The following is a 15,126-nucleotide window of genomic DNA, read 5'->3' as shown; positions in this document are numbered from 1 at the left end:
TAGCTGGGTCGTCTTCTCCGACGAGGGTTCTGGCTGCTAAGGTTTGGGGTTGGGTGTGGATGCGATTATTTATAACCTTCTCCTTTTAATATGAGCCGTCCATCATGATTTAATTTGGGCCGTCCGATCGCAATTAAGTTGGAAATAAATCTGAACCGTCCATCGCGATGCGATCTGACCCGTCCGTGCGTGATCAAATATGGGCCGTCCGCACGTGTGAGATTTGGGCCGTCCATGCGCGCTTTTGATTTGGGCCGTCCGTGCACGTGGGAACGGATCTGGGCCGTCCGATGCGCGCACGCGGATCGCCGATGTGTCTCCATCCCGCGTGGCTTTCCGCATCAGCGTCCCTGCCACGCGGCGTGTCCTGGTTGGCCGGGGCTGCTGACCGGGCTGTTGATGTGTCACTATTTTTCTAAATTGCATTTTGACTCCCGGTTTTCGATTTTCTTTTCAAAAACAAATATAAAATTCAAATTTTCACATATTTTTCCCAAAATCAATTTCAATTAAATCCCAAAAATAATTTTACCATATTTTATTATTATTATTATTATTATTATTTCTATTAAATTAAATTAAATTAAATTAAAACTTTATAAATTAAATATTAAAATATAATAAAATTAAACAAAATTCTAATAAAAAAATAAAATAAAATAAAAATAAAAATAAAATAAAATAAAGGAAAATTTTGGGTGTTATAGGAAAAGGGAAAAATAGAGAAGGATTTTTAGGGAGAAAGAAGAAATAATAAAGAGAGCATGCTTAAAAGCAACAAAAGAATAAAGTAGAGAGTTCAAAACTGAACGAGGGAAGAGGAGAGAAAGAAAGTAATTTGTATTTTCTAAAATGTGACGGCCATGAAATGATACATCAAGACCTAATGATATTTCTTTGATTGTATTTTTTATTGATCTAACAAAGTATGAACAGATTTTGTATTTTCTTTTGATATATCCTCAAAAACAGATAAAAACTTTGAATATTTTCTATTGATGTAATTTTATTGGAGATTAAACGTATTTGAATCAATTGAGAATTGACTGAGATTGTAGCACCCGGAAAGGAGGAGAAAAAAAAAAAAAAAAAAAAAGGGCGGCCACGTCAGCAGCCACGTCAGCAGGCCCAGTCAGCAGTCCCGGCCAACCAGGGCCTGCCACGTGGCAAGACCGCGTCACTCCAAAAGGAGCCACGTTGGCGATCCGCGTGGGTGCGATCCGACGGCCCAGATCAATCACGCGATCGGACGGCCCAGATTCAATCGCACGGACGGCCCAGATTCAATCAAAAACGAACGGCCCAGATTAAAACAAAATGAACGGCTGTGATCAAAAGGCAAGGGGCTATAAATAGAACCCCCACACCAGACCACAAACCCTAGCCGCCAGCCGCTCGCCGGAGAAGACGAACCAGAGGCCGACCGCCGCCACCCGCCGCCAGTCGCCGCCGCACCGGGGAAATTTCCGACCGCCGATCGAGGTAAATTTCATACCCCCGACTCGTTTTTCCCCACTGATTCCTCCTATGGCCAAATCGAAGCCGAAATCCCGGCCAAACGGCCGGAATACGCGGCCGAAGCCCAGCGGCGCCGCCGCGCCCCCTCTCGGTTTTTGCCTCCGACGAGGCCCTTCCCGGCCTCCGTTCGATGCAATTTTTATATCACCGTGATCACCATTCTTTTCTCTACAGGTTGACCGGAGCCGAATCACCAAAACACGAACCTCGCCGGAGAGCCGCTGCACCCGAGAGCGCTGCCGCCGGTAAGCTCCGTTTTTCCGTGATTTTTTGGCCCCCCGAGGGCCCTAGGGTTGTTTTCTGACAAGGATCAATGCGAGCGTGGCCGAATTCGGCCGAAAACGGCCGAAAACAGTCAACCCGAGGCGGCTCGCCGCCGCCAGCGGCGGCGCCGTCGCCGGAGCACGGCGGAGCCGCCGTGCCGGAGTTGCGATTTGGGCCGAAAGGGGCCCTGGGCCTAATTTGGATTTTTTTTGGAACACGTGCAGGTACTGTTAGTGTGTTTCAGTTCCCCGGGAAAAATTCAGGGAAAATTAGGGAAGGCCTGCAGGCGCACTGTGAATCGTATTCGGATCTCGAAAACAAGTAAGGACCCCTCACCCTATTTCCTATCACGGTATTAAAGTTCAAAATGATAAAACGGTATTTCTTGAATTAACGCATGTGTGAAATTGCTTAAGGTTGCTAATGGAGCCTGAGTCTAGTGTGATTGATGATGTACTGTTATTTGGCCTGTTTACAGCTTTAAATGCAAGTGAGGTTTGATGTGTTCATTTTACAGATTTGTGTGCATGTACTACGTTTTTATTAATTATGGGTTGAATGACTGAAAAACTGATATTGTATGTTGTCTGTTGGTATGAATTACGATTTGCTTGTTTAAATGTGAATTGATGATGTTGATTGAGGAAAAGGAAAATGAAAGATTGTATAGACTGATAATTGTATTATGGGGGTCAGCCTGACTAGATATCCTGGAAGATGGTGGACGGACCGGGTCCGTAGGGAACCCTACCGGGATTGTGGTCTCACATGCCGGACGGGGTATGGAGATCTTATGGTTTTGGCGCCCATACCGGACGGGGTATGGGGACGGCCCGTTTCACCCTCATACCGGACGGGGTATTGAGGTTTATGGTTTTGGCGCCCATACCGGACGGGGTATGGGGACGGCCCGTTTCACCCTCATACCGGACGGGGTATTGAGGTTCATGGTTTTGGCGCCCATACCGGACGGGGTATGGGGACGGCCCTGGAAACTGATTATGAATGTTAAAGGTTAACGGGTAGCGGAACCCCTATGGACCCCCACGGATACTAGTAGGCTGGTAAATGAGAAAGGGATATGTTGTACAATGATTGAATTACAAGAGGCGTGATAAGTGTTATGTTTTACAGCTTAGATTATTCAATGATTATGATGATGTTATTGTTTTTCTCATATTGTTTTCATAAATTCCACCAAGGTAAGTGGATGGTAAAAGTTTTATTATTGATAAAAGGTTTTATTGTAAATTATGCTCCATTGGTCTTTTGTGTTTTTCTACCCACCTTTACCTCCGTGACGGTGAGATATCGTGATGTTCTTACTGGGCTAGTGTAGCTCACTCCTTATTTAACCATTTCAGATCAGGAAGACATGGTTCCCGAGCCCGTTCCGCAGGAGGACGACGAAGGGGATACCTAGAGACTCTGTAGTCATACTCATAGTTTTATTTTCGAGTTTCTCTCTTAGTTAGTTTAATCTTTTATATTTTAAGTACGTTTCTGGTTTTTCGTGTAAGGGATGTTAACTGAAATTTTGATCTCGCTTCCGCATTTGATATATTTAAATACTCATTTCATTTTAACATTTCCGGGGCCGTTACAGTTGGTATCAGAGCCGCATTTCCTCGGACCCATCCCTTACACAATAATGCCTTAGAGTAATACTCACCGATATATCGTTACCCAATCATTCCTTGTGAAAACGAGTACACGGGAATGAGGAGAGGAAGGCCCCCACTAAACCAAGCGGCCCAAGATAATTCGCTTCGGGAGGATTTAGACAGACTATTTGAGATGGTGGAGGCTCTCGTAGCTGCCCAGCAAAGGCAAGAGGAGAGAAGGGAGTTACCCGGACCTCCTCCGCTAGCGCAGGTTGAGCCCCCGCTACAGCAGGCTGATCCCGAGCCACCCCGGCAGGAGCCTGTTCCTCCACAGTACCACCCGGCGCCACAGCCGCGGTACGACCCTGTACCACAGCCACGGTACCAGCAGGCGCCGCCACAGCATATTCCAGTGCCCCCACCCCATCAGCAGGCGCCACCACAGGGTCCCCCAGTTCACCCTCAGCCGGCCCCAGTTCCTTTACCTCGGGACCCCGCTCCCTCCTTGATCGACCCCGGCTTCATAGAGAGGTTGTCTACAGGGCATGTGCCGTGGAGATAGCAGATAGAAAATTGAGGGTAGACCTGATAGGGTTAGACACAGGGGATTTTGATGTAATCCTAGGAATGGATTGGCTGGCGGCGTATCACGCCACCATAGACTGCTTTAATAAAAAGATTGTATTTAATCCTCCCAACGAGGAGCCATTTACAAGTTAATAAAATTATTCGGTACTGATTCTCCCTAATGACAAATTCTTTTCTTCTTAATTCCCAGTGCGTTGATATTGTATTTTCCCTAACTAGGTAAACCCAAGAAGGAAGTTTGTATCCAAGAGATTCCAGTAGTCCGAGACTTTCCAGACGTATTTCCGGATGAACTGCCCGGTCTACCAGGGGACAGAGAGGTCGAGTTCACCATAGACTTACAGCCAGGAACCCAACCCATCTCGGTAGCTCCTTACCGAATGAGCCGCATCGAAATGGAAGAGCTAAGGAAACAAATCACTGAGCTACAAAACAGTGGCTTCATTAGACACAGCATTTCCCCATGGGGTGCCGGGGTTACTTTTGCAAGGAAAGGAGATGGAACGTTGAGGCTGTGTATTGATTATAGAAGGATAAACAATGTAACAATTAAAAACAAGTATCCTCTCCCCCGGATTGATGACCTTTTCGATCAGTTGCAGGGTGCACAGGTCTTTTCCAAAATAGATCTACGATCAGGTTACCATCAGGTAAAAGTGAGAGCAGAAGACATCCCCAAGACGGCATTCCGAACCAGGTACGAACACTATGAGTTCCTGGTTATGCCGTTTGGGCTAACCAACGCCCCGGCCATCTTTATGGATCTAATGAACAGAATCTTCAGAGAGTTTCTGGATAAATTTGTCATCGTGTTCATCGATGATATCTTAGTCTACTCAAAAAGTAGAGAAGAACATGCTCATCATCTTGCCCAAGTCCTCCAGGTACTCAGGGAAAAGAAGTTGTATGCAAAGTTGAGCAAGTGTGGATTTTGGCTCGAGCAAACCGCCTTCTTAGGACATGTTATATCGAAGGAAGGGGTGTCGGTGAACCCCGAAAAGGTTGAAGCGGTACTTGGTTGGAAAAGGCTGACAACAGTTAAGGAAATTCGCAGTTTCCTAGGGATGGCGGGTTATTACCGCCGGTTTGTCGAAGGGTTCTCCAGTCTAGCGGCCCCTCTAACCCGACTCACAAAGAAGAATGCAAAGTTTGATTGGAATGAGAACTGCGAAAGGAGTTTTTCAAGCGACTGACTACTGCACCCGTGCTGGCTCTACCGAGCGGATCAGGAGGGTATACAGTTTATAGTGATGCCTCCTATCTGGGCCTGGGTTGTGTCCTGATGCAGCATGGAAAGGTTATAGCATATGGGTCTAGACAGCTAAAGAATCATGAGAAGAACTATCCTACCCATGACTTGGAGCTTGCCGCAATCATACACGCCTTGAAAATCTGGCGCCATTATTTGTATGGAGAGACCTTTCAGATCTACACCGATCATAAGAGTTTGAAGCACATCTTCACTCAGAAGGATCTCAACATGCGTCAGAGAAGGTGGATGGAACTCCTCAAGGACTATGATTGTGACATCCTATACCATCCAGGTAAGGGCAACGTAGTAGCCGATGCCCTCAGTAGGAAGAGTGCAGGCACCCTAGCCCATCTGATGGTTTCGGAATGCAGGTCCATTGGGGCTACGCAGCAGGTTCGACTGCAAGATCTGAAGAGGGCCACATGTTTGAGCCACCTAGCAGTCCAACCCGAGTTAATCCAAAGAATAAAGGAAGCCCAGTCAGTCGACCCCGCCCTAGTAAACCGCAAGAAAGATGCAGAACAAGGAGTGAACTCAGACTTTCAGATCTCCGCCGATGGATTGATTCGTTTCAAGAACAGAATGTGTGTCCCAGACGACAATGAATTAAAAAGAGACATCATGACAGAGTCCCATAGTTCAAGGTTCGCCATGCATCCAGGAAGTACAAAAATGTACCAAACTATGCGACCCCGATTCTGGTGGAATGGGATGAAGAGAGATATAGCCGACTTTGTATCTAAGTGCTTGGTATGTCAGCAGGTCAAAGCAGAACATCAACGCCCAGGGGGGTTGCTTCAGCCTTTACCGATTCCAGAATGGGAGTGGGAACACATCACCATGGACTTCGTATCGGGACTACCCAAGGCACGATCGGGACACGATGCCATATGGGTAATTGTTGATCGACTCACTAAGTCTTCCCACTTCCTGGCCATCAGAATGACTGATTCGTTGGACAAGTTGGCAAGAATGTATGTCCGGGAAATAGTCAGACTGCATGGGGTCCCGGTAACAGTGGTGTCCGACAGGGATCCCAGATTCACTTCTCGGTTCTGGAATAGTTTCCAGCAAGCTATGGGAACAAAGCTGTCCCTTAGTACTGCCTTCCACCCCCAAACCGATGGACAATCAGAGAGGACAATCCGTACGCTGGAGGATATGCTCCGAGCTTGTGTCCTTGACTCCGGAGGCCATTGGGACGACCATCTACCCCTGATAGAGTTTGCCTACAACAACAGTTACCAAGCAAGCATCGGCATGGCCCCATACGAGGCGCTATACGGTCGTCCGTGCAGGTCACCGATTTGTTGGGAGGAAGTGGGCGATAGAAGATTGTTTGGCCCGGATTTGGTGGAAGAAACCACGTCCAAGATAGTTAAGATCAAGAAGAACATCCAGACGGCTCAGAGTAGGCAAAAGAGTTATGCTGATACCCGGAGGAGAGACCTGGCCTTTGAGAAAGCTGACCGGGTGTTTCTTAAAGTCACCCCCTTCAAGGGAATTAGTAGGTTCGGCAGAAGGGGAAAATTAAACCCCAGATACATTGGACCCTTTGAAATCTTAGACAAGATTGGTACCACTGCCTACAGACTTGCACTGCCCCCTGAGCTCTCCCGGGTTCACAATGTGTTTCATGTATCTATGCTGCGCAAGTACAATCCGGACCCTTCTCATGTCGTGGCTCATGAACCGCTTTCACTCCGAGAGGACTTGTCTTATGAAGAAGTACCGGTCAGTATCACAGACCGAGAAAGCAGAATACTCCGTAACCGGGAAATATCATTTGTAAAAGTCTTGTGGCAGAACCACACGCCTAGGGAGGCGACTTGGGAGCTGGAATCAGAATTTAGGGCCCAATATCCTCATCTGTTTGATCAAGAGTAATGAGGCAAATTTGGGGACCAAATTTCTTTATGGGGGGGAGAGTTGTAGCACCCGGAAAGGAGGAGAAAAAAAAAAAAAAAAAAAAAAAAAAAAAAAGGGCGGCCACGTCAGCAGCCACGTCAGCAGGCCCAGTCAGCAGTCCCGGCCAACCAGGGCCTGCCACGTGGCAAGACCGCGTCACTCCAAAAGGAGCCACGTTGGCGATCCGCGTGGGTGCGATCCGACGGCCCAGATCAATCACGCGATCGGACGGCCCAGATTCAATCGCACGGACGGCCCAGATTCAATCAAAAACGAACGGCCCAGATTAAAACAAAATGAACGGCTGTGATCAAAAGGCAAGGGGCTATAAATAGAACCCCCACACCAGACCACAAACCCTAGCCGCCAGCCGCTCGCCGGAGAAGACGAACCAGAGGCCGACCGCCGCCACCCGCCGCCAGTCGCCGCCGCACCGGGGAAATTTCCGACCGCCGATCGAGGTAAATTTCATACCCCCGACTCGTTTTTCCCCACTGATTCCTCCTATGGCCAAATCGAAGCCGAAATCCCGGCCAAACGGCCGGAATACGCGGCCGAAGCCCAGCGGCGCCGCCGCGCCCCCTCTCGGTTTTTGCCTCCGACGAGGCCCTTCCCGGCCTCCGTTCGATGCAATTTTTATATCACCGTGATCACCATTCTTTTCTCTACAGGTTGACCGGAGCCGAATCACCAAAACACGAACCTCGCCGGAGAGCCGCTGCACCCGAGAGCGCTGCCGCCGGTAAGCTCCGTTTTTCCGTGATTTTTTGGCCCCCCGAGGGCCCTAGGGTTGTTTTCTGACAAGGATCAATGCGAGCGTGGCCGAATTCGGCCGAAAACGGCCGAAAACAGTCAACCCGAGGCGGCTCGCCGCCGCCAGCGGCGGCGCCGTCGCCGGAGCACGGCGGAGCCGCCGTGCCGGAGTTGCGATTTGGGCCGAAAGGGGCCCTGGGCCTAATTTGGATTTTTTTTGGAACACGTGCAGGTACTGTTAGTGTGTTTCAGTTCCCCGGGAAAAATTCAGGGAAAATTAGGGAAGGCCTGCAGGCGCACTGTGAATCGTATTCGGATCTCGAAAACAAGTAAGGACCCCTCACCCTATTTCCTATCACGGTATTAAAGTTCAAAATGATAAAACGGTATTTCTTGAATTAACGCATGTGTGAAATTGCTTAAGGTTGCTAATGGAGCCTGAGTCTAGTGTGATTGATGATGTACTGTTATTTGGCCTGTTTACAGCTTTAAATGCAAGTGAGGTTTGATGTGTTCATTTTACAGATTTGTGTGCATGTACTACGTTTTTATTAATTATGGGTTGAATGACTGAAAAACTGATATTGTATGTTGTCTGTTGGTATGAATTACGATTTGCTTGTTTAAATGTGAATTGATGATGTTGATTGAGGAAAAGGAAAATGAAAGATTGTATAGACTGATAATTGTATTATGGGGGTCAGCCTGACTAGATATCCTGGAAGATGGTGGACGGACCGGGTCCGTAGGGAACCCTACCGGGATTGTGGTCTCACATGCCGGACGGGGTATGGAGATCTTATGGTTTTGGCGCCCATACCGGACGGGGTATGGGGACGGCCCGTTTCACCCTCATACCGGACGGGGTATTGAGGTTTATGGTTTTGGCGCCCATACCGGACGGGGTATGGGGACGGCCCGTTTCACCCTCATACCGGACGGGGTATTGAGGTTCATGGTTTTGGCGCCCATACCGGACGGGGTATGGGGACGGCCCTGGAAACTGATTATGAATGTTAAAGGTTAACGGGTAGCGGAACCCCTATGGACCCCCACGGATACTAGTAGGCTGGTAAATGAGAAAGGGATATGTTGTACAATGATTGAATTACAAGAGGCGTGATAAGTGTTATGTTTTACAGCTTAGATTATTCAATGATTATGATGATGTTATTGTTTTTCTCATATTGTTTTCATAAATTCCACCAAGGTAAGTGGATGGTAAAAGTTTTATTATTGATAAAAGGTTTTATTGTAAATTATGCTCCATTGGTCTTTTGTGTTTTTCTACCCACCTTTACCTCCGTGACGGTGAGATATCGTGATGTTCTTACTGGGCTAGTGTAGCTCACTCCTTATTTAACCATTTCAGATCAGGAAGACATGGTTCCCGAGCCCGTTCCGCAGGAGGATGACGAAGGGGATACCTAGAGACTCTGTAGTCATACTCATAGTTTTATTTTCGAGTTTCTCTCTTAGTTAGTTTAATCTTTTATATTTTAAGTACGTTTCTGGTTTTTCGTGTAAGGGATGTTAACTGAAATTTTGATCTCGCTTCCGCATTTGATATATTTAAATACTCATTTCATTTTAACATTTCCGGGGCCGTTACAGAGATTAAATCAAGATTTTTATGATATGATTGGCAATATTAGATATTTCCATTTTCCTTTTGAAATTTGTTTCAATGATAAAGTGCATGTGAAGCATATTAGTTCATGATGCCTTCATTATCATTTTTAGACTTATTGTGGACGTTCAATCCCCTTTATTTTATTTTCTGTGGTTATATCGTCTTCAAAATCATTTTATATCCTAAATATTTATCTTTGGCCAAGGTTTTAATTATTTTATAGAGGGGATTCTTTAAATAATTATTAAAAAGAATGTCTTAACTTCCATTTCACATCTATTTTATTTATAATGAAAATATAAAGTGTTAAATCTTTATTTTTATATTATTCTTAGATTAATATAAATATGGTAAATCTTTGTACAATAATATTAGCACCTATATAAATATATTGTAAATTTGGATGGTTGATATTTGTATGTATATTTTCGAACAAAAACTAAAAACTAATTATTAAATTAGTTTTTTAAATTTTGATACTGACTATAATTTAATATATAATATTTTTTAATTATAATTTGATTCTAACTTTTTATTTTTAAATTTGTTTTAAATATTTATTTATTTTTAATTTTTAAATAGAAAAATTTAAAATAAATATTTAAAAAAATAGTTTAAGAAAAATTTTTGATTAATTAATTTAAAAAAATTATAACATAAAATTAATGTAGTTAATACACAGATTGAAACTTTACAATTTTTTAAATGTTATGACTAAATCTAATAAAATATGAACATTTTGTGAGAAGAAAAGAGAAACAGAGCAATTACAATCCCGCCAAATTCCCGCCATTTTTCTAATCTCCCTGGACGCTCTCTTGCACCGGAAGCAGCGTTCAGCGTCTCACTCATTGAGTCACTTTGCTGGTTCTTGCGTCAAACTTTGATGTTAACTTTCCGTTCATGCAATTTTCTGCTCTACAAAGCTTCTCATTCGCTAAAGCCTCTTTCTTTGCACTCCCTTCCATATAAACCCTTCTCTCTTAAACCCCTTTCCTTTTTCATTGTTGTAAACCTTCACTCACGCAGAAACATGTCTTCTCGTCCGTCCGCCTTCGACGCACTTATGTCCGGAGCTCGCGCTGCCGCCAAAAAAAAGCCGCCACCCCAGTCTTCTTCTTCTTCTCCGAAGAAACGCAAAACCCTAGATACCCAAATTCCTAATCCAATCGAAACCAGCGATTCATCATTACTCAGTGAAAAGCCTCAGGATTCGGTTAAACCTGCTAAGGCTCCCCTAAAGCCCAATTCGAATCGATCTTTGCAGCCCCAAGATTCGGGAAATGAGGCCAAACAAGACCATGAAAAGGCCAAGCAAAAGAAGGTATTGAGCGAGAAGGAGAGAATTGGGGAATTGAAGAGCAAAGTGGGGCTTTTGAAGAAGAAGGCCGCTGATTTTGACCCAAAAAAGGTGGCGTGTTGGGGGAAGGGAGAGAGAGTGCCGTTTCTTTTCCTCTCGTTGGCTTTTGATATGATCTCGAACGAGACAGGGCGGATTGTGATCACCGACATTGTATGCAATATGTTGAGGACCGTGATTGATACAACTCCGGCGGACCTGGTGGCTGTCGTGTACCTTGCCGCCAATAAGGTAGCCCCGGCTCATGAGGGGTTGGAGCTGGGAATTGGGGACGCGTCCATTATCAAGGCGCTCTCGGAGGCGTTTGGGAGAACTGAAGCTCAGGTTAAGAAGCAGTACAAGGTGATTGTTGCTGGCGGGTTTTGTTTATTCATCATATGTTTTGCTAAAATGACTATACAATCATTTTGAGGTGGATACATGCTTGTCATTTCCATTTGTTTTGGGGTCTTCTTGTTCATGTAGGAATTAGGAGATTTGGGTCTTGTAGCTAAAGCAAGCCGATCATCTCAATCTATGATGCGCAAGCCTGACGCATTGACGATTGCCAAAGTTTTTGAAACATTTCAGCTAATTGCTAAGGTACATTATCTTCATCACTTACTGTTCTAAAACCATATTTAAGAATTTTATCTAATTTGTTTGAAGGGGAAAGAGTTTGTTATTGGGGACTGATTTAGGTGTACTTCTCTATACTATCTTCCTCTGGCCTTCCTGTTTGTGTTTGATATTGCAGTCGTTTGAAATTTTATTATTATTGCAGTTTCTAGTTGGTGTCCAAAATAAGAGTTTTTTTTTTTGAGTGCAAAAATAAGAAAAGTTGTCTAGGAAGATTGAAGACAGCTATATCCTAGGATGTATTGTCCTTATCCAAGCCAGTTTGCTTGGGGAGATTGAAGACAGCTAAATGTACCTTTTAGAGGTCCAGTTATGTACCAAAATAGTGGAACAAATTATTGTTGCGGCTTCTTCAAGAAAGACAAGTGGATATTACTATTGTTTAAATAGTTGTGGATTTAACTGATGTTAGCACGGAAATATTGTATACACTGCATAAGCACCAGTGTACCGTGTTCCTTCTGGACTGGTGCCATTGTAACCATGTCGCATCTTGTCTTCTTCATCCATAAACCTGAACTTCCGGCTAATTTTATGATAATCTCACAACTCATTTCTTTGCCTTACCAATCTCCACATATCCTATGAATGGTCGTCAAAACTTTAACCATTTTAGGTGAGGGCATTTTTAATGGAACTATAAATTTTGACTTAACTTAAAACAGCAAGAAAGAAAGATGTTAAATTTAACAGTTCCAAGGTTGCTGTTTTTATTTATATAGCTTATGGAAGTGATAAAGAACACAAAGTTTTATGAGTTTTAAATCTGTTGATCTTCTAGCCAATCGATTTTCTTTGATTGGTCAAGTATGTAATTTTAATGATGTGAGCAAACAGACTCCTGGTAGGTTATCTTTTCTATATGTGATTTCTTTCCCTCTTTGCAATTCAATTGCATGATGCAATTTCTTGGTTCCGTAGTTGGTTAAGAAATGAGAACTCGTGCCTGAAATACGAGACTGTTAATTATGTTTATCTTTGGTTTTTCTTACAACTTGCACGTATTGTATATTGATCTTAATAGGAGGCTGGAAAGGATAGTCAGGAGAAGAAAAAGAATCGCATTAAGGGACTACTTGTTGCAGCTACCGACTGTGAACCTCAATACTTAATTCGTTTACTTCAGGTTGCAACTTGGATATTACTTTAAGATTAGCTTTGTTGGCTCCTTTTGAGCTTTTCCTGGATTTCCTCTGCAGGCAAAGTTGCGAATAGGTTTAGCGGAGCAGACTCTTTTGGCTGCATTGGGACAAGCTGCTGTGTATAATGAAGAACATTCTAGGCCACCTCCCAATGTTCAGTCTCCTTTAGAAGAGGTTAGCTGTTTTCTTAGGTGAAATAATGATGCTATTCTATCTTATGTTATCTACCAGGATATGCCAACTGTGATGGTGGACTCGAAATTGCTTTTGTCATCCTGTTCTCTTTTTGCTGTTTCAGTTCCCTATTGAAGTGCTAAGACCGTCTTGACTTCTTGATGGTATCCAGTAAAAATATGGAGAAAATTTGATATTTGTTTAGGCTGAGTAGAAGGTTGATATATTCTTGTATAATCGGGATTGGATTATGATGAGGGACCATCTAACCTTATAAATACATGGGTGATTGGTGGTAGTTAGACAGACTATTGATGAATAAAGCGTATTGGTATTCACTAATTGAGTTGAGTGCTTAAAAACCTGTAAATGTAATCATAATTGTGATCGTGACAACCCCTTTCACTGTGATTTTGGTTTTGTTTGCAAACCTTGTGATTATTGATTAGATTTATCTTTTTCTTTTCTCTTAATTTTTTTTTCTGTTCTCTAAACCCCATTTCATTGTGCAACATAAGATCAACCTCTCATTGTTGTGTTACGTAATATCTAATCAAATGCAACAAACCTATGTACTAAAACAATGATTTTAGTTTATGCTATGGACATTTAATTCTAACTTTTACTTATCAAAGCGCATGGAATTTTTGCTCCTATATGCATCTTTAGGTACTTCAGGGTTTTGAGCATCATTTTGAATACATGATTGCTTTTGATGAGAGTGCTTTTTGGTTAAAATAGCACATATGCCATAACGTTTAAGAATTTGTTGTCTCTCTTTTCATTCTTGATGTTCTGTTTGAAATATCTCTTGGAAATAAATTGATGTGGAATAAAAAGATCCCAAGTTGAGGCGTAGTCAATACTAAGACATACTTGTGCAATTGAAATTATGTTATTAAGGGTTTTAGGTTTTTTAAGAACTTTACCAATAGGCTTATTGTTAGTATGAATTTATTATTACATTTCCTATTTAGCAAGAGTTCTATTTAATTATTCTCTATCATAGATAATTCAATTAATTAGCTCATCTTCTTATTCGGCTTATTTCCTAGGTAGAGTTAAAATGTTCTTATTTTATTATATTTAGTGTCTATAACTAGGATATTTTAACTTAGTTGTTATATAAATATTGAGTTATTGATTTAACTAATGAGATATGAGAGCTTCACTTTTGGTTTTTAATAATGTTTTGGTGAGTGTTGTTTTCAAGTTCTCTTTGTTCTATATCATTTGGTATGAGAGTGTAATTTCAATTTGTTAGACTATATTTTTATGCCCCAAACTTTATAATCCCATAGCCCAAAAAAAACATAAACATGGTCAGTGGTGAGAAGCTCATGGCCAACATTTACAAAATCTTGTCGAAACTCTTTCTGAGAAAACTTGAATAGAGTGGTGGGGAGGGTTTTAGGAGCACGTTAAACATGCTTTTGTAGAAAGAAGACAAACACATGATGCAATTGTGGTTGATAATGAAGTGGTAGATAGCTTATTGAGATGTAGAGTTGAATGGGTGATTTGATTTACAAGCTAGATATAGAGAAGGCATGCAATCATGAGTCTTGGAGCTGTTTGCCGTATATATTATTTAGGATGGGTTTTTTTGCCCTAGATAGCATTCATGGATAAAGACTTGTATCCACTGACTTTCACCTCTGCAGCTCTAGTCATCATGGCCCTCCAGATTTCTTTAAGGTATCAAAGAGCCTAAGGCAGGGAGATCCCTCTCCCCACATCTCTTTATTATTGTAATGAAGATCTTAAATAGACCGATTAAGAGAGCTAGAGACAACCAGGTTTTCAGGAACTTGACAGTGGAGGGAAATAGTGATAGTAAGGAGGTTATCCACCTTTTTTTAGATGATGCGCTACTATTTTTCAAGCTTGAGTTGTAATTTTTATTCAAAATTAGATATGTGCTCCTATGCTTTCAAGCATGTTTAGTCTCAAGATCAACATATCAAAGTCATAACTTGTTAGGATAGGAGACAAGAGGGTCGATCAACTTGACTAGTATTTTGGGATGTAAAGGGGCTGTTTTTCCTATGAAATGTAGAATTTATTCTTTGGTGCTAAATTCAAATATATAACCATCTGGGACCCCATTGTCAAAAAATTTAAAGCTAGAGTAGCAGTTTGGGGGAGATGACTCTCATTGAGAGCGGACTTACCAATCTCCCTACCTATAATTTTGACTATTACAAAGAGCATGATAAAGAAATTGAAAATATCCAATTTAGATTCTTATTGGGTGACACAAATGAGAAGAGGACCTTTCACTTAGTTGAATGGAAGTCAATTAAAGATCC

General features: G+C 42.8%; 1 protein-coding gene across 1 annotated transcript in view; it reads left to right on the top strand.

Moving 5' to 3' along the window:
- Positions 1 to 10,268: 10,268 nt before the first annotated feature.
- The window catches only part of LOC110824097 (DNA ligase 1-like), a 40,342-nt gene continuing 35,484 nt past the window's right edge, over positions 10,269 to 15,126 (top strand). The window contains exons 1-4 of the mRNA XM_088213271.1: positions 10,269 to 11,222; positions 11,346 to 11,462; positions 12,523 to 12,624; positions 12,698 to 12,814. Of these exons, the coding sequence (XP_088069397.1) occupies positions 10,407 to 11,222; positions 11,346 to 11,462; positions 12,523 to 12,624; positions 12,698 to 12,814 (1,152 nt within the window). The 5' untranslated portion in view covers positions 10,269 to 10,406. The remainder of the gene's footprint in view (positions 11,223 to 11,345; positions 11,463 to 12,522; positions 12,625 to 12,697; positions 12,815 to 15,126) is intronic.

This window comes from Carica papaya, chromosome 2 (assembly GCF_054855325.1).
Source record: "Carica papaya isolate Zhongbai chromosome 2, ASM5485532v1, whole genome shotgun sequence".
NCBI classification, from domain to species: domain Eukaryota; kingdom Viridiplantae; phylum Streptophyta; class Magnoliopsida; order Brassicales; family Caricaceae; genus Carica; species Carica papaya.
The sequence above is the reverse complement of the archived record's forward strand: the minus strand, read 5'-3'. Positions and strand labels throughout refer to the sequence as shown.